Raw genomic sequence first — 27,653 nt, 5'->3', positions numbered from 1 at the left:
CCTCTCCCCCCCATTATAGGGAAGAAAATACTAAAGGATTCCACCCGAGGCCATAACTGCCAAAGTTGTGACAAATTGCTACGGGGAAGACAAAACCTGCCAATGCAGGAAAATTTCTTCCCGGTCCTTCAACAGCAACCAGAACGCAGCAGTGCCTGTTAAACAGGGAGCAAATGTTAACCAGCAAACAAGAAAACATTAAATAAGGGAGGGTAGGGAGGGTGAATCTCCAAAGCCGCCTGCCTGGCTAATACCGGCTCCTCCCCCTATTTATGATGGGGCTGGCCCCACCTCCCAGCAATGAAACTTAATACTGTGGCTGGGCATGAACCTCTAAATAGTACAGTGGTGCCCCGCAAGACGAATGCCTCGCAAGACGGAAAACTCGCTAGACGAAAGAGTTTTCCGTTTTGGAGATGCTTCGCAAAACGAATTTCCTATGGGCTTGCTTCGCAAGACGACAATGTCTTGCGAGTTCCTGCTGGTTTTTTCCCTTCCCCCCCCTTTTTCTAAGCCACTAAGCTGCTTATCAGCTGATCCGATCAGCAGATAAGACGCTAAAAGCCGCTAATAGCGCTAAGCCGCTAATCCTTCAATGGGCTTGCTTTTGCAAGACGAAAAAACCGCTAGACGAAGAGAATCACAGAACGGATTCTTTTCGTCTTGCGAGGCACCACTGTACACTGAGAAGCAGGCCAGCCCCCTTCTGCTAGCAAGTTCCCTGGGAACTGTAGCACCGCACGCGATCCCACAAAGGGCACCCACAATATATGATGTGAGTGCTCATTTTGTGATTTCCTGGGATTGTTTTGTTTATTTATTTACAACATTTTTTTTGTTACCCTGCTCTTCAGTCAGGAAAGTATCTCAGAGCAGTTTACGAAGAGCAAAAATAATACAAGGTTGCATTTTTCCATGTTATCCAACATCTTTTTAAAAAATACTTATTTTCTTTAAAGCAAACTTGTCCAAACTAAGCAAATAAAAAGCTGGAGCCCCAAATCACAAAAAAAAAGTTTTTCATTGTTGTGGTATGTGTGTTTTTTAAAAGCTGTCACTTAGCAGCTTTCTAACTTCCTCATAACTTTTTATGAGCTGCAGTTTGTTTCATAGTTGATAAATCCTGATATGTTCACCTCAAAATACTCCTTACCCCCTTTACAATGACATGATATTTGAAACACAATACTAGCATATTTCAAATGTAGCTTTTATTTTTTATTTTTGGCAAATCTTTTGGATAAATATAATAGTTTAGTTTCTGACCCAGCAGCATTCATATGTTTCATTTATTTTCCAAGAGTGACGTTTAAATGTGACCATCTGCTCCAAATGAGTTCAGGTTAGAATCACAGGCTTTATTCTGCATACTCAGAACTGTGTATCACAGTGAGGAAATCAATTGGAACAGGCAGAAGACTACTCTGGTGTAAGTCAGTACAGGATGACTTCTTGCGAGCTGTCAAAATCACTTCACACACATGAAGGAATGATGGCAGATTATTATTATTTTAGAAGTCTTTGTCCTGCCTATTTCTCCAAATAGGTTTGATGAGACTAGACAGCTACACAACACCTCTAGGGGGCTGATGGCTCCCTCAATATTTGTTAGAAAGGGGCTGGGCCCACTCAGTGTTGAGGAGGCCTAGCGTCACACACGTTGTAGCTTCAGTGGCCGGTTCCTCCAGAGCACTTGGCCTCCTCCAGACAAAGTGACAGGTCCCCTCGGTTTTTAGGGCAACCTGGCTTCTCTACACCCCAACACACATTCAAATTAATAAGTGAATAGTATCTATTTAACATCTATTAAACTGAGCCAGCAAAAATTACACAACCGATCAAAAACTGTTTTAAGAAGCCAGGTCTTCACCAGCCACTAAAGCAATAGAGTAATGGGGCCTGGCAGAACTTGCTTGGCAAGGCCTTGCCAACTGACCCTAGTTGATACCAACTTTGCCTCCTGAGATCAAGGGATTTGAAGCAGAACCTCAGAAGATGAACTTTGTGGGACAATTGGATGGAAACTCCCATCCTCTTCCTTCATGTTTAGATTCGGCAAGCTGCATGAACTTGTACAGTTGATTACATTAAGCCGGCTCTTTACAAACATGCTTAATACTTGCAACTTCCTCCTTCAAGAAAATGTGACTTCACAGTCAATACTTCTGATATCCATTAGGAGCATCCATGGGGAGGATGGGCTTGTGAAATTTGCAGTCACCATGAAGTCATGCAGTGAATGACTGGTAATTGGAGTGTGACTTTGCTGAGCTCTCCAGAACAGGGCATCTTCCAGTATCTACTAGTCCAGGGGTCAGCAAACTTTTTCAGCAGGGGGCTGGTCCACTATGCCTCAGACCTTGTGGGGAGCCGGACTATATTTTGGGGAAAAATAATGAATGAATTCCTATGCCCCACACATAACCCAGAGATGCATTTTAAATAAAAGGACACATTCTACTCAAGTAAAAACACGCTGATTCCCGGACCGTCCACGGGCTGGATTTAGAAGGCGATTGGGCTGGATCCGGAACAGCCCATGTTCTAGTCCAAAGCCTGTTTCAAGCAGGCATGGACTTTCCATCCTTTTGCTGAGATGTGCACATGTACAAGGTTAAGTGGAAAGGCCCAGTGGGTTCAGGCAGCTGCATAGCTTGTTCAGCTTTGGCTAGCTCACAGCTGAACGTGTGAACAGACTCCATTGAAATGCATTATTTTGGGGGTGACAAATCTGTTGTCATTCATTGGATGAACATGCATGAAATCAGAAGTCCTTTTGCACTCCAGGCAGTGTGAGAGGAGAAAGCTGTGCACTAAGCCTCAGTTTTTTAAACCCATAAAGATCTGAGCTTATGGTCCATGTAGGAAAAGGCTGTGCAAATTTCATCTACCATGCCCAGGGCATAGGAAGTTACTCACAAATGAGCTAGTATGAGCATTGACAGTTTTACTGTATGTACAAACACTGTGACAGATTCGGTAGAGAAACGAGATGGATTGTGCACAGTTGCCACTTCATAGAAATAGGAACTTGGTCAAGCCTTTCCCGTTTGTCCTTCACAAGTAATTGCACTTTGTTGGTGGTCTGGGTATATGCTTGCAAAGGCAACACATCGTCTGCAATCATGTGGGTAAACAGTCTATCTGATTTTAAAGTTTGTCCAGTGGGGACACTGCATACATCAAAAACCAGTTACACAGTCTAGCTTTTATCTTGGGACCAGATAAACATATTTAATCCACTGGCAAGCAAGAAGTCCTTTTGTGGTGCAGCAGACCTTTCAAAATATCCAGTATTCTTAAGAACCCAAGCCAAGACACACTATATATGCCAACTTTAAAATTGCAAATAAGCGTATATGATTATAAAATTCTCAGACATATAAACTTAAAAGAGCAGATACATTTTAAAAATAAACAACTGTTCCATAGGTCCATCATTCTGAGAACTGGGAGGTATTAATTCCTTGATATGCATTTACCCCTGGTTGAACCAAACAGAGAACAATTGTTTATGCTAGTAATTATGGAAAAGATACAATTTTCTGTCAAATATTCTGTATTTTTGGCAGGCGAAATGAACCATTTACATTACTCTTTTATTGAGCTCAGTGATACTAGTTAAACTTTAGCCTAAATATAGAGTTTTTAAAGCAATGCCAGAAATTTTGTAATATTTTTTGTATCCTTTTGGAGGAAAAAAAAGTGTAGCATATTTAATAAATCATTTGCCTGACAGTGATACAGCATTTAGCTACTACCGTGTTCCAGCTGGGTTTTGCGAAATATGAATGTACTTAAGTTGTTGTTCAACTATACTGTATTCTGCTCCTCTCATTTCTGAAGAGTAAAAATTGGGCAAAACACTTCCTGGGGTTTATCACCTTCATTATAAGGCAGGATTTTGTCAACTAATAGTTAACTCACACTGATTTCAGTAATCATGTTAATCATGTCCTTATGTATCTCCCATTAATCTCAATGATAATTTGAAAGGGCTTCAGTTTGTGCGAGTCATGCCTGATATCCAGAAAAAAAATTAAAACCTAAAACTTTCAGTGTTAACACATTTTTGTTAATACAGATTCATACTTAAGGCCTAAAATGTTTATCTAAACTCATTCATTTTAAATGGAATTGATGAAGAAAGCAATATGATCTCAAAGTCATAACTTTCAAACTATGGTTACATTTGAAGGATCATCTGTGGCCTTGTAAACCATGGTTTATAACGCTGTGGATGAGCACCATGGCTGTACATTCCACCTTCCTTCCTCCCTCCCTCCCTCCTGTCACATGATCTAGTCCAAGCTTCTTGTCCTGGTTTGTTAACTGACATTAAGCCAGTTTCCCAGTTCGGATGTAATTGGGAACTCAAGCTTAACACAAGTCAAGATTTCTATACCAAGGCCAGTGGCAGCAAGGCAGGGTTGGAGTGTGCAGTCATAACTCATCCATAGTTTCACAAACCATGGCTTATGAAGATGCAGATGACTTTCCAAATATTAAGCAAAACAGATTTTTTTAAAAAAATTGTTCATCTTTATACTATATGTATGAAGGACTGCTCCTTCCCATTCCCTGTACTCTCTTGACATAGATAAAGAGTGTCAGGTGAATGGGAGAAGGGGACATGTTTTATTTTTGTGCAGTTGTTGTAGTTAATATGGGCTGAATAGAGAATGTGCACATGCGGCAGTGATTGTGCACATTCCCACGGCATAGGGAATGTGCACAAAGGGACACGGAAATATTGTCAGGTCAACATGCATAGGTTCCAACCTTAACTAAGGACTCTTTCCAATGCTGCAGTTATACTCATGCAGCAGACTTGCTTTCATGCAGTGGAACTTCCTTTTCCTCTCCTGTCCCTCCCAGCACACCTTGCACCCTAAAAATCAGCGCCAGAGGATTGAGTAGATTTTTTTGTAGGTATAGGCAGAGCAGAAGAAGCAAAAGTCCTGTTGCACCAACAGAACTCTGCTTCAGCTGCATTGAATACAACCCTATAATCCCAACATGTAGAAATATGACAATCATACATAGGAAATGGAAGGGTCTTCAGAAGTATCTGTATCTGCAACTACTGAAATTTCAGTAAATAACTCCAAGAAAGTGGAAGTATTCACCTTGTTGGCATATAAGTATTTCACCAGTTTAATCTTCTTGGTCATCCTCTGAATCTGTGAATGGAAAGGATATTTTCCCCTATAGAGTGCTTTCCCTTTAACTTTTCCTGAGCTGTTTCTTTTGGCAGTTCAGTGGATATTTAAGCCTTTCGTTGCCTGTTCTTGTTGTGGTGATTAATTGCTGTTTAGTCCCAGCCGCCTATTTTGGGTTTGAGACGTCTATTTTTGTAAGGAAGGGAGAGAGAGATTTCAAAGACTAGAATCTGCATTTTAGTTATTGCAATATTTTCTGCCTTTAAAATGCCTGCAAATTAATTCCCATCTTCCCTTTAGTTATGCTTCAAACAGAAATGCAATTTTTAGTACCTCTAAAAAGTTATATTTAAAGAATGCAGTAGATGGCAGTGTAACTATACTGGATGATGTTGATTTTGCTTAGGATCTGGGAATTGACTTTTGCATTCAAACTTCGCCTTAGTGCCATTTCTGCTCGGGCTCAGTTACATTTCTAGTACTATGTGGCGACAATGTTCAGTTCTGCTTTTCAGTTTTCACTGGGAACCATGGGGAATTGTTAGCAGAAGTTGTCAGGTGACTTTTGCTGCTTCCCTGAAGCATGGAAAGTGACCACCATGCTACGTTGAAGCCAGGGGACAGATTTGTTTCTGTACAACACAAACCATAGCATGGTATTAGGGATGGAGCGCCTAATTGTATGCACAGTCATATGCAAACATATGACTTCTACACACACATAAGGACATTCAGTTCACTAAGAGAGCCAACAAAGTTTGAGTTATCAATTGCATCTGATAATCAGGTTAAAGGTACTCTGAGTAGTATATATGAGATCATAACTGATTTGGAATCATCAGGGCACAGTGGTCGGGTAGAATGGAAACGAGATACATTGATGACAGTTTCAGAGGAAAAACATGTCTAGATTTGGAAGAATGTCTCATGTTCTACTGTATGTATGAATTTTAAAGAGGATTTGTGAATGACGAAAAAGCTTATGGCACCAACTAGATTAAATGACAATAATTTTAAAAGGCAGGATTGGAAGCAATTGATATAATTAAACAATTGATGGCCTTTTAATCTTCATTTGGTGGGGGTTATGCTTATTTTTACTATGCTATATATTTTTTGTGTTTTGATATTGTAAACTGCCCTGTGGTCCTAGGATGAAGGGCAGTATAGAAATGTAATTAGTAATAATAATAGTAATAGTTAAAAAATAGCTGTAGTGGTGAAAACTAGTTAAAATGTATTGTTATAGTACTGCAACATTTTTGTAGCATTGAAGAATGCTTTTGACTTCATTTTCTTGCACACGTCTAATGTTTGAATAAAAGAAAAATGAATAGGAAATATCATAAAAGGTTGCAGTAGGGAAAGAAAGATCAGTGCAGAAAAATATGACATTGTGATTTTCAGAAAATTCTATCCCAGTTTATAATGCTCATTTTCAGGTTATAATGCTCATTTTCCTGGAAGTCGGTCCAAATCTCTTCCCCCCTGCCCCGCCCATCCTGTTGATTTCTTTTTTATTAATAACTTTTTATTTGCAAATTTTATTTTGATTTTCCCCTGCTTATTTCTTGACATTGATTCAGAGGCAACTAACACTCATTATTTTCCTTTCATAGAGCAATAATTTGCAGATGGAAAGAATTATCCAGAATAAAGCAACAGGTTTTTGAACCATTGCCAAACACTTAACACAGATTGCATGTTGTGAATATGGGAGTAGTGACTTTTTGTACAATCAAGCTAATTGCATCAAATGGGGGATATTCAGAAGTAGTGCACGTTTTACAGTGACAAGCCTGACCATCACTTTCACATGGAATAGAAATAAGCATTGGCAAATTGTCCAGTGCTTAGACGGGGAGAAATTATAATAACTAATAACTGCAAACTCATAAATGAAGACAAAGTGTAAACACTAACAAGCTGAGCTGAGCTAAGACTGAGTTAGAGAGGTATGTACTTGCAAGCCAGGAAGCAGTTAGAATACCTGTTAGGCAGTACTTTGAAACAGTGAATGATGCCTGTTCTGGAATGTGAGCTAAAATGCAACCCATTTTGTAATAGATGCTCTTACTTTTGCAATTAAACATCCCAAGTGTACAGTGTTGATTACTGGTGAAATGGAAATCTCTCTAGAAATATTTAATAGATGCATGGTGAGATACACACACACTTTTTGGCGGTGGGGGAACAAACAGCCAAAAAAGCAGTCTTTGTTCTTGCTGTTGATCTGATGCTTTTTCTCCCCAAAATTGCTTTCCCTTTATCTTTTTGACCCCGCTTCCCAAAAAACACTGTCTTCTTTATATCCTGCATATTGATCTCTTTGTTTTGTCTTTATGCTCACCCAAAACAACAGAGCCAAAATATATTCAACGCTAATAGGATCAATGCTGGCCTCTTGCCCCATGTTTAGTCATCTCAGGTGGGACCAGTCATTTTTAATTAATCAGAAAAGCTTCGGGGGGGAAGACATTGCATTCCCGCTGGGCCAGTCTCAAGGAAGAACACTGCTGTATCTTATTGCAGGCTTATTGTGGGCTTCTTTTCAAAATTCTTCTTTTCCAAGCCCTCTTCTGACCTGTATTTGTCCGTTAAGTGCCCCCTCCCCTCCAAACGTTTAAAAAGTTCACAAAGATCACAAAAAGCCTTGAGGGATGTTCCATCCCTGAAATCTACAAAAATAAGCTAGGCCTACCCCTAAAACAAGATACATCCCACACATAGTTTCTGCCACCCAAATTACCACTGGAGAAGAGAGACCCTTTCTTGACCATCATTAATTAATCAGCCTTGATCGTCTTATCTTTTACTGATTCGAGCCCTTTTCAGATGTTATATGAACAAGGGGCAGAAGGTTAGGAATCCACAAGCCCAGATCTCCATCCATTAATTATATTGTTTTCTCCTGCTCTGGAGGGTAAGACTCTAACCAAAGGCTTCAAGTTAAAAGAAAGGAGATTCCCTATGCTATCAAGATTCTTGCTTTTTATTGGGCTGTGCAATTTTCCATTATCTTTTGGAATCTGCATGTTGTGAATGGATCACAGGACAAATATTGGAGCTGCCCCTTTATTTTGTGCGTTAGTTGTAAATGGTAAAGCACACATGCTCACTTTAAAGAATTTTGTTTCAATCAAATGCATATATGAGAGTGCCTTATCTCTGCTGATCTCCCTCTGTTCTGGCCTGGTTTCAGAGCACTTAACAGAGATTACAGCAAAGTCAACAGCAGCAGAGATTGCAGCAAATCTTTGGTTTCCTAGCAGGATCACCTGTAGATTCTTGGTTTCATGCTTCATTAATATTTATTAACTTTTCCAACTCATTTTAATGCTTGTGGGAAGCCCTGCGCACATATTCTTGATCCAGTTGTGAAATAATACAAGCGCCTGAAATTGTTGCAACAAACTTTTAAAGATAATTCCTGAAGCAGATGTTTTGCAAAGAGACATTTTTTTTATTAAAAGAACAGTAGGAAATAGTCTGCTCTTGCTTGTTTGGCCCTGGAGGAAATTAAAATGCATTTCTGTAATTTTGATCATAACTTCTACAAGTGTAGATTTTAATGTTCAAAGTATGCGGTTTGCGTGAAGAATAGGCACCTTTAGGGCTCCGCAAGCAGTTTTAAAGGACAATAAATCAAATGCCTTTGCATATTTTAGGAACGCAAGTAATATGGCAATTGTGTTATTCAATAGTTGAAGTCTTTCAGTACTTTGAAAAGTAACTATGTAATAACGATATTCCCAATATGCACAGTCTTGCAATCCTGTACACGCTTACCTGGGAGTAGGGATGTAAGAAGGCATTGTTTTCCATTCTGCGTTGTACCCATCATACGCAGCCCTGTTTCTCTTCCCCTGCAATTTCCCTTCTGCCCCAAACTGCGCTATTCATCCCTGTTGCAAGCTCACTTAGCTGAAGTAATTAATTATGTAACTCATATAAATTATATTGTTACATTATTCCACCCCATTCATTTCGATACAGAGTTAAATGCAATGCAAGTCTCTCACTCGGGGGGGGGGGTGCATTGACAGGTGTAATGTATAATTTTGAGAACTGAGAGCAACAACAGCGAATACCAAATGTATTCACTAGATTGACTTCTGTTCCAGCAGTGGCGTAGCGTGGGGGGTGCAGGGGGGGCTGGTCGCACCGGGCGCAACATCTGGGGGTTAGGGGGCGCAAATCCACAGGTTAGGGGGCACAAATCCACGGGTTAGGGGGCACAAATTACTTGCCTTGCCCCGGGTGCTGACAACCCACGCTACGCCACTGTGTTTCAGACATCAGACGAATGAGTGAATATGGGCAGTCTCCACGCTGTTTTGTTTTCATCAGAATTGTCTGACATCCCTTCCTGGGACTAAGTTCCATTGTACTCAGTGGTGCTTACTCCTGAGTAGGCTTATCTAACATGACTTGGCAGGAGGTGCATCAGGATCAGGGCCTGCCCAAGACATTTTACACCTTGAGGCAAACTTCAAGATGGTATCCTCCCTGTTCCTTATTCAGAAGTCTGTAGCTAAGGGTGATGCCTCACTCTGCCTAATGGTAAGATTAGGCCCTGACCATTAGGTCCACTCGTGGCCGACTCTGGGATTGCAGCGCTCATCTTGCTTTATAGGCCGAGGGAGCCGGCGTACAGCTTCCGGGTCATGTAGCCAGCATGACTAAGCCGCTTCTGGCAAACCAGAGCAGCGCACGGAAACTCCGTTTCCCTTCCCGCCAGAGCGGTACCTATTTATCTACTTGCACTTTGATGTGCTTTCGAACCAGCGGCGTAGCTTGAGTTGTCAGCACCCGGGGCAACGCAAGTAATTTGCGCCCCCTAACCCGGGGCAAGGCAAGTAATTTGCGCCCCCCGCTGCCGCCCAAACGATGCCGCTTGCCCGGAGGAGGAGGGGGGCAGAGAGGCGAGGAAAATGCAACGGGCCAGCAGCTGCAGCAGCACCGGCGGAGGCGGGGCTGTGAGGAGGGGCTGCCTGGCACGTCCTCCATGGCAAGCGCTGAGAGCCGCTGCCTGCCGGGCGCCTTCAGCCCAGACGCGCGCACAGCTCGTCGGTTCCGCGAGACATGCGGCTCCGCTACAGCCTGCGCCCGAGGCTCTTCGGCGACTCCGGAGGCAGCGAGCGCGCCCCCCCAAAATGTTGCGCCCGGTGCGGCCGGCACCCCTGGCACCCCCCACGCTACGCCACTGTTTCGAACTGCTAGGTTGGCAGGAGCGGGGACTGAGCAACGGGAGCTCACCCCATCGCAGGGATTCGAACTGCCGACCTTCTGATCGGCAAGCCCTAGGCTCTGTGGTTTAACCCACAGCACCACCCACGTCCCTTTGCCTAATGGTAGAATCATAGAATAGAATCATAGAATCATAGAGTTGGAAGAGACCACAAGGGCCATCGAGTCCAACCCCCTGCCAAGCAGGAAACACCATCAGAGCACTCCTGACATATGGTTGTCAAGCCTCTGCTTAAAGACCTCCAAAGTAGGAGACTCCACCACACTCCTTGGCAGCAAATTCCACTGTCAAACAGCTCTTACGGTCAGGAAGTTCTTCCTAATGTTTAGGTGGAATCTTCTTTCTTGTAGTTTGGATCCATTGCTCCGTGTCCGCTTCTCTGGAGCAGCAGAAAACAACCTTTCTCCCTCCTCTATGTGATATCCTTTTATATATTTGAACATGGCTATCATATCACCCCTTAACCTCCTCTTCTCCAGGCTAAACATGCCCAGCTCCCTTAGCCGTTCCTCATAAGGCATCGTTTCCAGGCCTTTGACCATTTTGGTTGCCCTCCTCTGGACACGTTCCAGTTTGTCAGTGTCCTTCTTGAACTGTGGTGCCCAGAACTGTGGTAGAGCCAGCCTTAATCAGAATCTACTTGTAGAGATCTCTGAGTGACTTAGAATCGTAGTGTTAGAAGGGACCCTGAGGATCATCTAGTCCAACCCCCCAGTGCTTGAATATGCAGCTTTCCCATGTGGGGATAGAACCTGCGACCTTGGTCTTACCAGCACCACACTCCAACCAATTGAGCTGTCCTTGAAGTAGGTCAGCAAAGTTTTCTGACTCACGCTTTCTTTACAACAGTAACAACAACATGGCAGACAACTGCCCCCACCCCAAAAAACCCCATACTGCTGAAATGAAGAAAGTCATGTGGGGGCATAATAGCTACAGACTGTGAGCTCATTTCAGTCCTGGTATTCAATTCTTTAACCTTGTGCCTTCTGTACTTGGGTCTCTGGAGTCTATTTTAATCCTGCACACCTGATGTCTATGCAGCCCTGATGTATAGGGTGACACTTTAGACGGCAAGTAGAGAACTTCATGATTAATTTCCCTGTGAGGGTGGGTGGGAATTCCCTACAGTACCATAATCTTTATTGTCATTGTCCCATACAGAACAACGAAATTGAAAAAATCTACACCAGACATTCAAAAACCAACAAGCCTGCTGTCCCAGCCTGGTTAGCCCCCTAAAAACTCTGATACCCCATAATTAAATACAATATACTCCCATAGAGACTACCTTAGACTGCGTTTAAAACCAAAATCGCATTTGGATGGAAACTGTTTCTCAGGTGGCTAGTCCTAGTCTTTATAACCCTGTACCTTCTTCCAGAAGGCAGAAGCTGAAAGAGATCATTTCCGGGGTGCGCACTATCCTGCACTATCTCTGCAGCTTTCTTATGGCATCTGGAAGCATAGATTTGATCCAAGGTGGGAAGTGTGCACCCCTACATTCCCTACACACACACTTTAGGGAGAACTGGAAGCCAGAAACCTTCTCTCTGACATTGTAGTTTCCCATTTAATCCAGTATGCTGTTCTCCCAGTGGTGAGTCCAAAAGTACAACAGTATCTCTCCCCTCCCCCTTTGTGTCTCCCAGCTACCTAAGTTGGTAGCCATCCCTACATCATGTTCCTACATCATGTTCCTTAGTTTAAAGCAGGCACTGGTGCCAGGAACACCATATGGATAACCTCTTCCTAAATGCCCAGCATCATATTGAAAAGAGCTGAAACAGGTCACAGACAAGGGAATTCTGGACTTTTGCTCAGTATTTAATTTGATAAAAGGTTTTCAGTTTCAAAGCCATGTTTCATAGAACCGTAGCTGGATCAAATCTAATGTACAAAGGCATTTTAAATATGTTCCGTGTTGGGGAAGAGGGTAATAACATCTGACTGATGGAGGCAGGCGAAAACATCACACCCTGCAGGAGGGTGAGAGCAGGTTTAAAACAGTAGGAATAACATAAATGTTTAATTACAATGAACAAAATATTGACTTAATGATCGCAATGGCATGCTGCTATGTTTGAGTAATTACTCCTGAACGGTTACCCAAACCTCTTTATTGCAATCATTTTTGTTTATGGGAAGGACATAAAAATCCCAGTCAGGAAGAGAAGACTCAAAATGTTCACGCAAATCAAATTGTTTTAGTCAGGGGTGGGGACTTGTAAAACTACTGATTAATATTAAATGGCCAGCAAAAATGGCAACTCCGCAACCTTCTTCTTTGAACAGAAGGGTTTGAAATTCCCTTAAAGGCAGCAGATATGATTTCCCATTAGAAAGAGAAGGCACAAAAAATTGTGTTCTTATGTAGCTCCCATTGGGCAGGAGAAGTTTCTGGTGTTTGCACTCACAAGCCTATGGCCATATAAGTGTGCTTCCCTCCTGGACAGTTCACCCCAAATTACTATCACGTGCGAAGTATAAATCTTGTTAGCTATAGGGCAGGCTTCAACCTCGGCTCTCCAGATGTTTTGAGACTACAAATCCCATCATCCCTGACCGCTGGTCCTGCTAGCTAGGGTTCATGGGTGTTGGAGGCCAAAAGCATGTGGAGAGCCGAGGTTGAGGAAACCTGCTACAAGGGATCATTAGATACAAGTGGTTTCAACATCACTCTTCTAAAATAAGAAGTTTTTTTCCTAAAATGAAAATGGGCCTCATTTTGGAAGGTCCTGTTGAGGTGAAAGATCTGCAAGAATCTCTAAGGGAAGTGTAAAAAAATAAATAAATTCCAATGTGAGTAGCGACATCTCCCCGTTTTCCCCATACTCACTTTTAAGCATTGTTGCCAAATGTATCCTAAAGCAAAATGTGAGGAGTCAGTGAGAATGTGGAAACATCATGAAGAACTTGAAAGGGAAGAATCTGTCAGATTAGCAACATTTCTCAGTGGTTTTTTAAACGTCTCCAAATGCAACTTCAGGGGAAATTTGGTTTGAACCGCTGACAAGAGAAGCCTCTGCTAATAGGAGTGCCTCTCAACTCAGGTTGATTTCTGGACTGAGCTGTGTGTGTGTGTGTGTGTGTGTGTGTGTGTGTGTCAGGAGAAACTCCTCTCGTTTCTATGCATTTGTTTGTTTCTTCAGAAGAAAGGTGGGCACAAGGTGGTGTATATGTTCTGCAGGACAAGGCATCGGACTTCCCATACCCCAATGCATATAAACAAGAGACCAATAAGACTGGGTTTGGGGTCAAAACAGGCCACAACTTTATTGAATACAGATGCAAGTGGTTTGGCTTGGGCATGGGGCAATCTAGATACTTCTGGCCCACCTGCCGGAAGTGATGCATAGTCAATCCAGGCAACAACAACAACAACAACAACAACAACAACAACAACAACAACAATAATAATAATAATAATAATAATAATAATAATAATATATTATTATTATTTATACCCTGCCCATCTGGCTGGGCTTCCCCAGACACTCTGGGCGGCTTCCAAAAGAATATTAAAATACTATAATACATCAAACATTAAAAGCTTCCCGAAACAGGGCTGCCTTCAGATGTCTTCTAAAAGCCTGGTAGTTGTTGTTCTCTTTGACATCTGGTGGGAGGGTGTTCCACAGGGCGGGTGCCACTACTGAGAAGGCCCTCTGCCTGGTTCCCTGTAACTTGGCTTTTCGCAGTGAGGGAACTGCCAGAAGGCCCTCAGCACTGGACCTCTGTGTCCGGGTAGAACGATGGGGGTGGAGACGCTCCTTCAGGTATACTGGACCAAGGCAAGGGTTCCTAAGATTTACATCGAATAGGGTGACCTCCACAGGGAATGCTGTCTGGGGGAGTGCCTTCGGCCCCGACCCCCCTTGGCATGTGGACATGGCCACTCCGCTCGGATCCCTTTAACGGGATACCCCAGCGTTTGGAGGGGCAGGGGGAGACTACAACCTCCCCTCCATCCAAAACAAGGGATTGCCCCAATGCTCAACCAGGTGTGATGAATTGCTATGAGGTAGGCAAAACCACTGAGTAAGATCCAATTATCCTGGTGGGCAAATCCTTACCCGCCCCTGTAAAGAACGGTGACCACCGTATCCACAGCAAAGTCATTGCCTATCAGTGTAAACTGAGGGTGGGTGGGATGGGGGAAAACCCAGCGCAGGAACAAACAGGCTGTGTCCCAGGTGCTGGCTGCTTAAATGGGCAGGGGGCGGATCCGAGGGAAGCCCACAGTCAGCTCCATTGGCTCCGCCCCCTGGCACAGCCCACATCCCAGGCTGCATCCCTATTCGCCAATGCAGGGTGCAGGCTAAGATCCAGCTCCTGGTAGGCTTATGTCGCCTATCAGGAAGGGCACTGCCGTTTGAATTCCAATCACCATCACGGTCCCAGTGAAGCCTTTTCCATCCAGCAGTGCTGCTGCACCAAGAGATGTAAGTGGACTGTTATGTACTGAGTTGAATAGGATCCTAAATGCAGCAGTTTGATTGGTCCTGGAACAGTAGGATTCAGAATGCAGAAGTCTGATTGGTCCTAGAACAATGCAGCAGTATGATTGGTCCACAGGAGCCACCCAATCCAGCTCCAGGTGGAAGTGAATCCACAACCTGATTGGCCTACAGGAGAATCCCGGAATTAGACAATCATGTGCAGCCCACTGTGTAAATAATGTATATAAAGCAGATATTTTGGGGGAACATTCATTCCTCCTCACCACTATGAGCTGAATAAAGAGCATGGAATCCACTCTCAACTCCGAGTATATTTCATGGACTTACCTCACCCAATTTATCCTCACAGCAACTCTGTAACATAGGTTAGGTTGGGAGATGGTGACTGGTCTAGTACGATTCACGGCTGAGGGAGTTGTGTTTAGCAGCAACTTGGTGGAATTGTGCATTGTGGTGTACTTGCTGGCCTCAGAACTCTGAGATTAGCTGTAAGTACAGAGCGCCTGAATTCAGCTTTCAAATCTTAATATACAACCTGCTCACAGGGAAAGAAACAATTGTTCTTCTCGTTGCTGTACCGACTATTGTCCTGATGCTACTGTTGTTGCCAACCCCTTCCGCCACTTTTCACGCTAGCGACCACAACCATCCAATTTCCCCCCCCTGAACACCACCAACACACACGCAAACACAATGACCATATATATCTTATTTGCACATGCATGTGAAATTAAAAGGGCAATGAGCAGCAGTTTGGTCAGGGGTCCCTTTACCTTTAAAGCTCCCTGGACAGTTTGGTCCAGTGAAAGGCACCTATAGGGTGCTGTGCTCATCTTGCTTTTCAGGCCGTGGGAGCCGCCGTTTGTCCACAGACTGCTTTCTGGGACAGAGGCGGAAGGCTGAAGGGGAAAACAGATACTGTGGATCCCTCAGACCAAACACCAACCCAGATATCTGCTCCCATGCACATCTAGGTATTGTAGCATCCAATCTCCCCTCAAGTCCCCTTCAAGTTACTGGAACACCAGTCCAAAAAAAATTCATCTTAAGGACTTTGCAAATTGCAATGCGTGTATATCAGAAATGCACTCTTCACGAAGATTTCTTTTTCACTTGCAGATGGGCTTCTTCCGCAGAAAATACAAAGAGATCATTGAGGCTGAGAAGAACAGGCAAGAGAATGAAGACAGCTGGGACTGGGTGCAGAAAAGTCAGTAAACTTCTGGAGGGGAACCTTGAAAGCCCGTTCATGTGATACACACTCGCTACCCTATTGATCCTGCTCTTGTATCTTCCATATGTGGAAGAAGGAATCTTCTCCAGATTTTTCGGAGGCCCTGTTGTTCATCATCATCTTAAGCTAGGGAATGTATCCTGAGGCAACCACTGCAGGCATGTCAGGTGACTGGAGCAATTTGTACTTTCTGGAAGAGATGAACCTTGATAACGGAGCTGCAGTGCAGAACAATATTTATGAATCCAACACTTGTGGTATATACCCTCAGGGGAAGACTGTTGCCTAAAAAAAGTATTTTTTATAAATATAAGCTTTTTATACTGATTTTGACTTTTTATATATTTGTATCAATGTTTTATGTTTTCTATTGAATAGCTTTATATATATATATAGTTCACTAACAGTGCAGTCTTGTACACGTCTACTTACAAGTAAGTCCCATTGAATTCAATGGGACTTCCCTCCAGGTAAGCGGCTATAGGACCGCAGCTTAAAGCACTGATATCCAGCTGAAGTCTTGGACATGCATATATCATCCATACTGTACATTTGAACTTCAGCGCAGAAGAGGCAAGCAGATGAAACGAGATGAAACACCCTACGGACGCAATCCAATAGCCTTGGTGATGTTGTATATAAAGCCTTCAGTGGCACTAAGCCAAAATCCTTTCATGAAAAAGGTGTGGGGGGGGGAGGGAAGGAAAATATTTGAGTCGGGAGCTAAAGAACCATAAATGCTGCTCACAGTGGATTTTGTGTGTGTGTGTGTGATTCTGCTTTTCAGGGATCTGTCTATAAAGTATGTCACATTCTGGTTTTGTTTTGAAAAATACACTGCCCTTTTAAATCTCCCTTCCCACTTGGATGCAGATATGTCACGCCATCCTTCCCTAGGAGACCCTTTTCTAAAATAAGAAGCAGCACTTTTACAGTTTCCAGAACAACCCCTCGGCAGTGTTTTTAGGTAGGACTTGAGTGATACCACTTCTTTGCACTTCAAGTATGGCTTGGGTAGCGAGTGATGCACCAAACTGAATACAGCCCCTCCTGGTTTTGCAGTCTCAGGCAGGCAGCACAGACAGGAGGCATCCTGAAACTTTGTCGACAGCTTCTGAGCTGTGCTTAGTATAAGAGGGTTGAATATGGAGTCTGCCTGACGTGTAAGGGCAGGATTCAGAAAATCCATTTAGAATAAAATAAGAAATGTTTTTCTTCTTTTTTGCAATTTCCTCCCCCTAAATGGTTGATCTATTTTTTATTTTTTCATGTACCATCCTCTGTCTAGAACAAAGATGAAGGAAAATCAGAGGTCATGGGAAAAGAAGGCATGGGTTGAAGGATGTAAAGAAACTGTATTTACCATATTTTTCGTTCTATAAGACGCACCAGACCACAAGACGCACCTAGTTTTTGGAGGAGGAAAACAAGAAAAAAAATATTCTGAATCTCAGAAGCCAGAACAGCAAGAGGGATCGCTGCGCAGCGAAAGCAGCAATCCCACTTGTTGTTCTGGCTTCTGGGATAGCTGCACAGCCTGCACTCGCTCCATAAGACGCACACACATTTCCCCTTACTTTTTAGGAGGGAAAAAGTGAGTCTTATAGAGCAAAAAATACAGTAATGGCAGAGTATGGGGAAGGGCAGAGATGCTCAGTTGCAGAACATCTGTCCCTCATGCCTAAAATCCTAGGTTCAGTAATTGCCAGGAGTGCCCTTGTCCGAAACTTTGGAAAGCTGCTTCTGTTCGTTGAAGATTAGTCAGATGGACCAATGGTCTGATTCCTATGTTCCTCAAATGAATGCTGTAACAGTACAATTCTGTACATGTCTACTCAGAACAGGGGCAGCTCATCCCATTTCACCACTTTAGGCAAAACGGGGAGGTGCTGGGCCCGCTCCACTGCCCCTCTGCCCAAACCTCACTTACTGGGGTTGCAGGGCGGCAGCTTCCGTCAAATCTCGCAAGAACTAGCCGACTTCTTGCGAGATCGCGTGTAAGTTCCATGAGATCTTGCAAGATCTTGCTGGAAGCTGCTGCTTCTCCTCCCTTCTCTAGTGGCAGGGATGGGCAGCTGCCTCAGTCTGCCTCATGGCTGGGCCAGCCCTGACCCAGACATCCCGTGGAGTTCAATGGGGATTACTGCCAGCTGCCTGGTTCTAGGACTGCAGCCTAAGTGATTGGGCTGCGTGTCTATCAAAACCACTTTGCTCCCCCCTCTCGATGTGTGGCATGCTTTATAGATGGCAAACTATTCCTTGCAACCAAATGACAGGAACTGTCGCTCATTTCGGCTTCTATATACCCTTGTTCGTAGGGCATATTGCACTGAAGAAAGCAGCAATGAATGTCTTCCTTTGGCTACCCTGACTTCACTGATATGTAGTCCTTTGTCAATGGGAAGGAACTGAGGAGTCAAGATCTTAGAAATATAAACAAAAGAAACTCCCATTATCTAATGCCTGGTTATTTTATGATTGTTTATCTGTCCCCGTTACCACCTATCTTTTGTTTTTGTGACTGCTGTCCAAGGTCAGATCAGAAACCTATGCTTAGATAAAGAAATATTCCCATGGTTCAGCTGAGATTTATATTGAAAGTCCAGCAGTTTACACATTGGACCTCACTGGTTATCAGTAAGGTTTCGTTAGCAGAATTTGCTGCATGTCCCTCTATGTAAATAAGGGTAGATTAAGATTGGGCATACACTGGCAATAGAAATTTTCATCAGGTTTGTTGACAAATTACAATAGCAGGTAGTGGTGTTCAGCCCAAGAAAACAGGTATTTATGTTTAGCGCATGAATTCATCTCTCATAACGTTTAAAGCAATCACACGTTACATTAAGATGGGATATGTATTAACTTCAGGTGCCTTTCTTGGTAAAACAAAAATCTTCTCTTTGGTAATGATTCTTTAACATGTTTTCTTGCAGCTCCATCCTAATGGATTAGAATGGTGAATTCTTAAGTCACTGTTGGGAATAGCTCAGTCCTCACTTTGGGGTTGTACTGTCTTAATGTCATTTGGGAATGAGATTGCCTGAAACAATATACACAACTTACAGTGTAAATTTCAGAGTTTTATGGAACCACGTGGAAGAGTAGGCCAGTTTTCAGGTAACTGCCATGACTTTCTGAATGCCTTGCTATGTTTGGCCGAGGTGGCACTGCCAAACACATGATGCTGACCATAGCTCATCTACTCCAGCAAGTTCTAGGAGTGACTTACCAAGAAGGCCGGTGGGGTTCTTTCCAATTCCTCCTACCTGAGTTCTTTGCGCTGGAGCTTGACAGCTGTGATCTTACGAACCTGTGGCTTTTTCCATGCCAGGTATATTCTCTGCCTCTGAGGTCTGTACTATTTCACAATGGCACTTCCAAATTAGCTCTTCAGTTGAAACATGCGTTGGGTTTTACATAGCTATCCACGTAGTCATGCACATTCAGTTGGTTGCAGCTTCTTCGTACTGTCTGAAGGGAAATGCAGGCTGTGTCTAGTGACCTCTTTGGAGGTTACAAAGAATGTGCAAAGGGCTACGAGTTCAACTGTGGTACTTTTACAGTGTACCGCAAGGTGGCATCCTGGCCTTATGACTCAGGAGCAAGACTAGCTTGAACGTGCTCTTTGCATATCAGTGGCCGTCATGCCTCTCATTCCACTTTGTAAGAAGCATGTGGAATCCATATTCCGCCCACAATTTTTTGCTCCAGAGCTTTCCCTGCTCTTTAAAGCTCAATCAGAGCAAACAGCAATCCACAGAAGACACAAATTGCTCAAATTCAGCTTTAACTCTTTGTATTGCTGCTAATTTCCACCAGCCCAGTCTTTCGGTTTGTGAGCTTTCACTTTATATCACCGATAATGCAGGCAAACATTGTGACATTAATAATAAGTTTAAAAAGATTAAGAGCACCTCCAGCATCCAGTTACATGGCGTCTCTTTGATCATTTGCGTATACTAACAAACCATAGACATGAGGAGGAAATTAAAACCATGATAGTTCCCAAAGAAAACTCACACAAAACCACAGAAATATTTATTTGCCGTTGCAATATTTTTTTTGTACAGTTTGAAGGTTTTCTCAGTGATTGTAACATGAATTCCTGAACAGATAACCAATATAGTTTTTAATGTGGAATAAACCATTGCTTCAAAATCAGCCTGCTATGGAAGGGCTTTGCTAAGCGACCCAGGAAGTAAAATAAGACTGCTTCAATATTGCAAAGTTATACCTCAGCACATTGAAAGAAGCAGCTATGCAATACCACAGACTGCCCCTTCGAACCACCAGCTGGTCTTGTTAATGGACAAATATTAATATTGACAAATTAAATTGGTTTATTAAAGAATGGCCTTCAGTTGCACTATTATATGTAAGAATTAGATCAAATTTTATCCTGGTGGGATCCTACTGATTTGATTGTTTATGTGCCAGGAGAGGATTTGGTTCCACATGTCTGCTTATTTTCACAAGCTGAGAGACATGTTGAAATATTATTAATATTATTAGCCAATGTATCATAAAAAGTAACAATCAAGCACAGAAATGTTTGCATTCTGTTTTCTGCACTTTCTCTGCAAATCTTCAGAATTTGTCCCCAAAGGCCAAAACAAGGTCTCTGCAAAAACAACAGCAACAATTAATTAAAACATAGACAACGTGCTGCCCTTCTGTGGCACCCAAAATTAGCACCTTGAGCAGACCACCTCACATTGCCTAATGTCAATAGCCAGGGATGGATAGTCCAAAATATCTGCAGGGCACCAGGTTATTTCAGCACCCCTCCCTCAAAAACTAGAATTTGGCTGGATTATTGATTATATCTAAGGACGAAGAAACACAAATCTTCAGCTATGTGTAGTTTATCTGTGATCTGTTGGCTTTTGGTTTCGTGTTTACAAATGGCTGCAATCTACTGCAGAAAACCTTCCTCTTTTATTGTGCAGGGCAGAAAGGTGTGTGTGTGTAAATTACATGTAGGGTAGCCACTGACGCATTGCCAAAAATGAGCATAGAAGAAGACAGAGATGTTCATATATATGCATGCTCAGAGAAAGAGCGTGTGCAAATTTAGAAATTATTACAGTAACTCAAATAGAAATACATTTCACCATAGCAAGGAAGATTGTGACAGATGACCTGTGAGCCTGCTCAGTCCGCTGTCGAAGTGCCAACTGTTGACAGACAACTTCAAGACACACACACACACACACCCCGCTCTCCCTTCTTAAGTTCCTTTATTTTTAAACAGGGCTTGGACTGACAGCCCTTCAACCGAGGGCAATCCTCTGTACGATCAGCCATGTGGCCACCCTAATTCTGTCTGTACATATTTTATAGTGGTTGGTCTGAAGCCAGGGGTTAGAAACCTCACCCACCCATGCCGGTCTTCTGCTATAGATTGCAGCTTTTGTGGCTGCATTTTGGCAATTGCATGTGACTGAGTAGCACAGGTAGTTTGGCCATGTGAAAAAAAGAGAGGGGAATTCACCAGCACTGCATTGAGTTTGTTAGATATTTTATAGCTCAGAGGCCACAAACCGTTTTCTATGTTTCCTTTTTATGGCTCTCCCTTTTGGTTTCTTTGCAATTCTACTGTGATTGCTTTTTAGTTCCAGTTATAAAAGAAAATACTAGATTTTACAGTGGTATCCACCCAGATATTTCAAAGAATAAATACTTTCAGCGTTTTTTAAACCTTTCACAGTTATATTTATTATTATCAAGAATCAATTGATTTTAATTAACACCAGTAATGTAAACAGATTCCATGTGATGGCATAGTGTCTTTCAAGTAAGCACAAATGTGTGAACTATGTGTGTGTGTAGAGAGAGTGAGAGTGGTTTTATGGGTTCCAGATCAGTACAAATTTTGCAGACAAGAATCAAACCATGACTTCAGGTCATGGGTTTTTTTAGCTAATGGAAGCTAAATCATGATCTGTGCTCTGCTTCCTTGTGGCTCATTCTGCAATCTATAAAGTACTAGGTGTCACAGCAAATATTTCCTGATGTTACCCTGCAATTGAAGAAATATGCAATTTATAGTTCAATTGTAAGTTTGTACCTTTCTAAGTCCTTCCAACACTCCCATTACAAATCCCAGTGAAAAGGGAATTTTACCTGCCCTTCCAAAATGTATTAAGAAAACTCAAGTCATTGTTGGTTGATATCAATGTTATTTATACTTAGAGTAGACCCATTTAAAAGAGTGCACCCAAGTAAGTAAATTTCATTGATCTCAATTAGTCAGCTCAGTTTATATCTAACCACATATCACCCATTATCTCCAAATCCCATATCTGAACAAGAAATCGGTGGACACTAGATTTTCCTATGATTAATGCACTCCTTAATCCTTACTTAATGGAGCTTTTAGTAGTTTTGTTATATATGTTTATTCTGTGATGCACATACAGTTGTTGGCTATCTGTGACACCAGAATAGCATTCCATCCTCATTCCACAATTTCAGAATACGGCCATCAAAATACACAATGCATTCATTCTCATATTGAAGTCCTCATCTTCTCTTTTTCATGGAAGTGCTCTTAAAAAAAACAATTCTCCCAAGAGTAGTTAGAGCGAACCGCTTTTGCTGGTTCGATCCATATACAGTAATCCAATGTCTGGTCTGCCACCACTATGCTAATTCCAAGCGACCTTAATGAAATGTGGATTTTGTTTTTCTATTTAAAGTGTGACTTGAAGCTAATTAAAATGCTCAGGAAACATCACACGACATGTCCGGACAGGCTCTTGGTAGGTTTGAATTCCCCACTTCATGTTAGCAATCACTGCCCTGCACATAAAAACCTAGCATGTCAGGAAGAAGCAGTTTAGCATAGATTTTTATGTGAACGAGTATTGTAAATTGCAGTACCCACATGTGGTTTGAACTGAAGAGCTATGTTCCAGGAAGAACTCCTCTATGTGCTTTTTCTGTTTATAGATGGGCTTCTCAGTAGTACCATATTTTTACCAAATTGCAATTCTGCACATTCTGTGCTAGATGGGAAGGTTTGTTGTTGTTTAGTCATGTCTGACTCTTCGTGACCCCATGGACCAGAGCATGCCAGGCACTCCTGTCTTCCAGTGCCTCCCGCAGTTTGGTCAAACGCATACTGGTAGCTTCGAGAACTGTCCAACCTTCTCATCCTCTGTCGTCCCCTTCTCCTTGTGCCACCAATCTTTCCCGACATCAGCGTCAGATGGGAAGGTATTAGTATTTAACTAATACAAGCTAACTAATACAATACAAGGGACTCCGGTGGCACTGTGGGTTAAACCACAGAGCCTAGGACTTGACGATCAGAAGGTCGGTGGTTTGAATCCCCGCGACGGGGTGAGCTCCTGTTGCTCCGTCCCTGCTCCTGCCAACCTAGCAGTTCGAAAGCACGTCAGAGTGCAAGTAGATCAATAGGTACCGCTCCGGCAGGAAGGTAAATGGCATTTCCGTGTGCAGCTCTGGTTCGCCAGAAGTGGCTTAGTCATGCTGGCCACATGACCCGGAAGCTGTATGCCGGCTCCCTTGGCCAATAAAGTGAGATGAGCGCCGCAACCCCAGAGTCAGTCACGACTGGACCTAATGGTCAGGGGCCCCTTTACCTTTACCTTTCATACAAGCTGCAAAGGGGGGGGGAAGGTTCCACAGGTTGATTTTGTGCCTTCATTTATGGCCAATCCTTGGTGTAGCAGCACACAGCAGAGAAGACATGCTAAATGTCAAAGCCTTGGGGCACATGTTTGAATATAAAGGAAGCCATTGTACCATTTTCACTCACTTGCTAAACATTTCACTCCAACTGTAAAATTGTTAACTTTTGATGGATTTATTTGGACCGAAGCATATGTTGTCTTGTTATTATCATTGTCACCTGTATTTACCGACTGTGTGTTCACTTCTATTTTAATACACTTGCACTGTTTTGGAAATTTCAGGTTTTAAAAAAGAGAGAGATAGAAACTTTTGGTGAATAATAAAAATGCCTGCAAAAATTATTATAATAAGTTGAATGTTGTGTAACTTTGCCAATCAACACACACAAACACACCCAGGAAATATCACATTTCTGTATGGAAAGTAGAGCCCAAGGAGCCCTCATTTCAGAAGAAGGATTTTTCTGAAAGAAGTGAAGCAGCAGCCAAACTAATTGGTCGAAGCATTAAGGTCAGTTAATACCTTTCCTGTTATGGTGAAGCATTTAATAATCATAATAGTCTTATTTCCCCAGCCACTCTGCACGGCTCCCAACAGAACACTGAAAACAGAATAAAACTTCAAACATTAAAAACTTCCCTAAACAGGGTTGCCTTCAGATGTCTTCTAAAAGTCAGATAGTTGTTTATTTCCTTGCATCTGATGGCAGGACATTCCACAGGGTGGGTGCCACTACCAAGAAGGCCCTCTGCCTGGTTCCCTGTAACCTCACTTCTCGCAATGAGGGAACTGCCAGAAGGCCTTCGGTGCTGGATCTCAGTGTCTGGGCAGAATGATGGGGGTGGGGACGCTCCTTCAGGTATACTGGACCGAGGCCATTTAGGGCTTTAAAGGTCAGCACCAACATTTTAAATTGTGCTCAGAAACGTACTGGGAGCCAATGTAGGTCTTTTAGGACTGGTGTAATATAGTCTTGGTGGCCACTCCCAGTCACTAGTCTAGCTGCCGCATTCTGGATTAATTACAGCTTCCGGGCCACCTTCAAAGGAAGCCCCACGTAGATCACATTGCAGTAGTCCAAGCGGGAGATAACTAGAGCATGCACCACTCTGGTGAGACAGTCCACAGGCAGGTAGGGTCTCAGCCTCCGTACCAGATGGAGCTGGTAAACAGCTGCCCTGGACACAAAATTGACCTGTGCCTCCATGGACAACTGTGAGTCCAAAATGACTCCCAGGCTGCGCACCTGGTCCTTCAGGGGCACATTTACCCCATTCAGAACCAAGGAGTCCTCCACACTCACTCACCCCCTGTCCCCCCAAAACAGTACTTCTGTCTTGTCAACCTCAATCTGTTAGCCGCTATCCATCCTCCAACCGCCTCCAGACACAAACCCAGGAATGCCATTCCTCTTTCAAAGCACAAGACTTGAGAGATTGTTGTGGGACACATCATCCCGGAGCAAAGGATGGGACTGCACATTTGTGTTGTCTCCCAAATAAAACTGAAGCAAACGACATTTTTCAGAAACATGTTCAGCAGGGTTGAAAAACACTTTGCTTCCCCTTATCATGCTATTTTTCTACGTACAGGGAAGATGTTCAAATGTGCTACAACCACTCTTCCCCTCAAGCCTTAAGTGACAGAGCCCCTGGAAAGGTTTCCTGCTAAGGACTTCACCACAGTTCCCCTTGTCTTGCAGCTTTCTCCTGGGAAAAACCACTCTTTAGTGCTCAGTCGGAGCCAACAGCAATTCAGATTCTTTTCCAATTGATGCTTCGATTTAGAACACAAGAGTGAGGTTTTTTAATGGGAAATGAGAGGGGCAAGGGGGGAAATAATAATAATAAAGCACAGGTCAAGCTGAAAACTGCTCAGACTCATGCTTTCTAGGAATGGGACAAGTGTGAGTGAGGACAAGCCCTAAGAATCCATCAGGTGTTTTTTGCTTCCATTGAAGACGCCATGCATGTATTACCTCTTCAGACTTATGGTTGTAGTTTGTCTGGTAACAAATGCTTTCAGGGCTCTGCCACACACATCCTACATGCCTCAGATCATTGTGTTTCACTCTTGTAGCCTTATATCTGTTGAACTTTCAGTGTACTGTCCTTATCTATGAAGGTTTCCGGTTCTAGAGGTGGCTTTTGCTGCTCCCTGAGCCATTGTTCATTGTCTGCATTTTTTAAAAAAGGTGTCCTGAAATATGTATCCAGTCCTGAAAAAAACCAATTGATTACAGTGAAATTATTCATCATAATGTTGATTATTGTTAGGTTTTGAACTTTTGAACTCATTCCTCTTTCTGCCCAGCAGGCTTGTTACCTTCTCTAGACACTGCTATGCGGTACTCATAATTCAAAGGCTGTGCATTATTCTGAGGCACACAAGATAACTTAAAGCTCACATCTGTTATCGGTTTCCCCTTCATTTGTTTAACCACTGGGATCCTGGCATAAATTGAAGTGTCTTTTATAAATGAGAAGTCATTTGACACGGTGTAGGTGGCTAGGTGACTTTATTCTATGAAGAATTCATAGAGAATTATATATTGTGTTTTTGTGGGCTAAAATGTCAATCCTATGCACATTTGCCTGGGAGTAAGTCCCAGGCTTACTTCAAATTAAACATGCATAGTGTAGGAGGGTGTCAGGCCATTATTCAGTTTGCATCATTAAAGTATCTCATTATCACCTGGAGAAATAATATTTAAAGAGGGAAAGGGTAGCAAAAAGAGTTGGCTGATTGGCTACTAGACAGCTGAAAAAAGTAAGGGCTGGATGAGAAACAACCATTGAGTAACCATTGGTGAACATCATATGATCTTTCCTCTCAAAAATTTAGCACTCAGTGATTTGTAGATGAGAACCAATGTGGAGACTCAGCAGAAATGATGCCTGTGGATTCAGTCAATCGGTATGGGAAGAATGAGGCTTGTGTTGTGTGCCAGGAGGCAGAGGGAGTCAGCACAGCCCCACTCCTTGCTCACACATTGATTGGACACGGGGGGGGGGAATTTTTAAAGAGGGTTTTTATGTTCAGTCATCCAGAGCCTGCATCACTTCAGAATGCAGTTGGGGCACTTACTGTTAGGTTTCTGTTTGTGCTACTGAGCAGTGCTTTGGAGTCACAAGACTCTGTTTACATTCCAGAGATTCCAGACTGTTGGAAGTCTCACGGGAGACGGATGTTGTTGTTACTGGTTTCCTGTTTCTTTGTACAGTCGCCTCTCTGCTTTCACAGAGAGAGGATGTATATTCTTTTCTGTCTGCGTAGTTAGAAATAAAACTCTTAGCAATGTAGCTCATATTTTTCGTCTCTTTTTCTGCTTGGATACTCTGTGTAATGAGGGAACGTGCCTGGACCCTCATCAAAGGTTCAGGTCATGAATCACTGTCGGAGGACTCGACCGGAGGAGCAGCTCGGCTGAACGCAAGTTCCGACACTTACATGACTTAATGTTCCTTCAAAGAGGTCCTTGCATGTCTAGAAGAACGTTCCTAGTTAAGTATATTTTCTGTAGGTAGGAAGGCATTTTTGCACGTGGGACCACTGCTTGAGGTCTGAAGTTGAGCAGTCAAAGGGGCGAGGCACTATATCCTTTTTCCAAACGTGTGCCAGCTTGAAATACATTAGCTGCTCTCACTGAGCTGATGCATGGTGCTTGATCTGTATTACTTATTCAAGTTGCCGCTTAACAGTGCTTGCACTCACTCAGTGATCTGTCAGATATGAACTTGCTCTCAGAGATGGGGATTTCTAGATGAAGCAGTCTCCCAGACATGAATATTTCGTAGCGTGAAATTGTCTCTAGGGGGAAATGTGATGTCTTGTGTGTTTATGGTAAGTTTTTGATTTCCTTGTGAGCTGCTTTGGAT

General features: G+C 42.9%; 1 protein-coding gene and 1 long non-coding RNA gene across 2 annotated transcripts in view; one reads left to right on the top strand and one right to left on the bottom strand.

The window, feature by feature from the left end:
- Positions 1-17,466, top strand: part of ITGA9 (integrin subunit alpha 9) — a 241,243-nt gene extending 223,777 nt beyond the window's left edge. Inside the window, exon 28 of the mRNA XM_082192761.1 lies at positions 15,996-17,466. Within this exon, the coding sequence (XP_082048887.1) occupies positions 15,996-16,094 (99 nt within the window). The 3' untranslated portion in view covers positions 16,095-17,466. The remainder of the gene's footprint in view (positions 1-15,995) is intronic.
- The window catches only part of LOC309515282, a 71,722-nt gene continuing 55,608 nt past the window's right edge, over positions 11,540-27,653 (bottom strand). The window contains exon 2 of the long non-coding RNA XR_014212393.1: positions 11,540-11,658. This is a non-coding gene — a long non-coding RNA (uncharacterized lncRNA). The remainder of the gene's footprint in view (positions 11,659-27,653) is intronic.

Source organism: Podarcis vaucheri, assembly GCF_965113315.1.
Source record: "Podarcis vaucheri genome assembly, chromosome: 12".
NCBI lineage: Eukaryota > Metazoa > Chordata > Lepidosauria > Squamata > Lacertidae > Podarcis > Podarcis vaucheri.
This window is presented reverse-complemented; position numbering and strand designations above follow the sequence as displayed.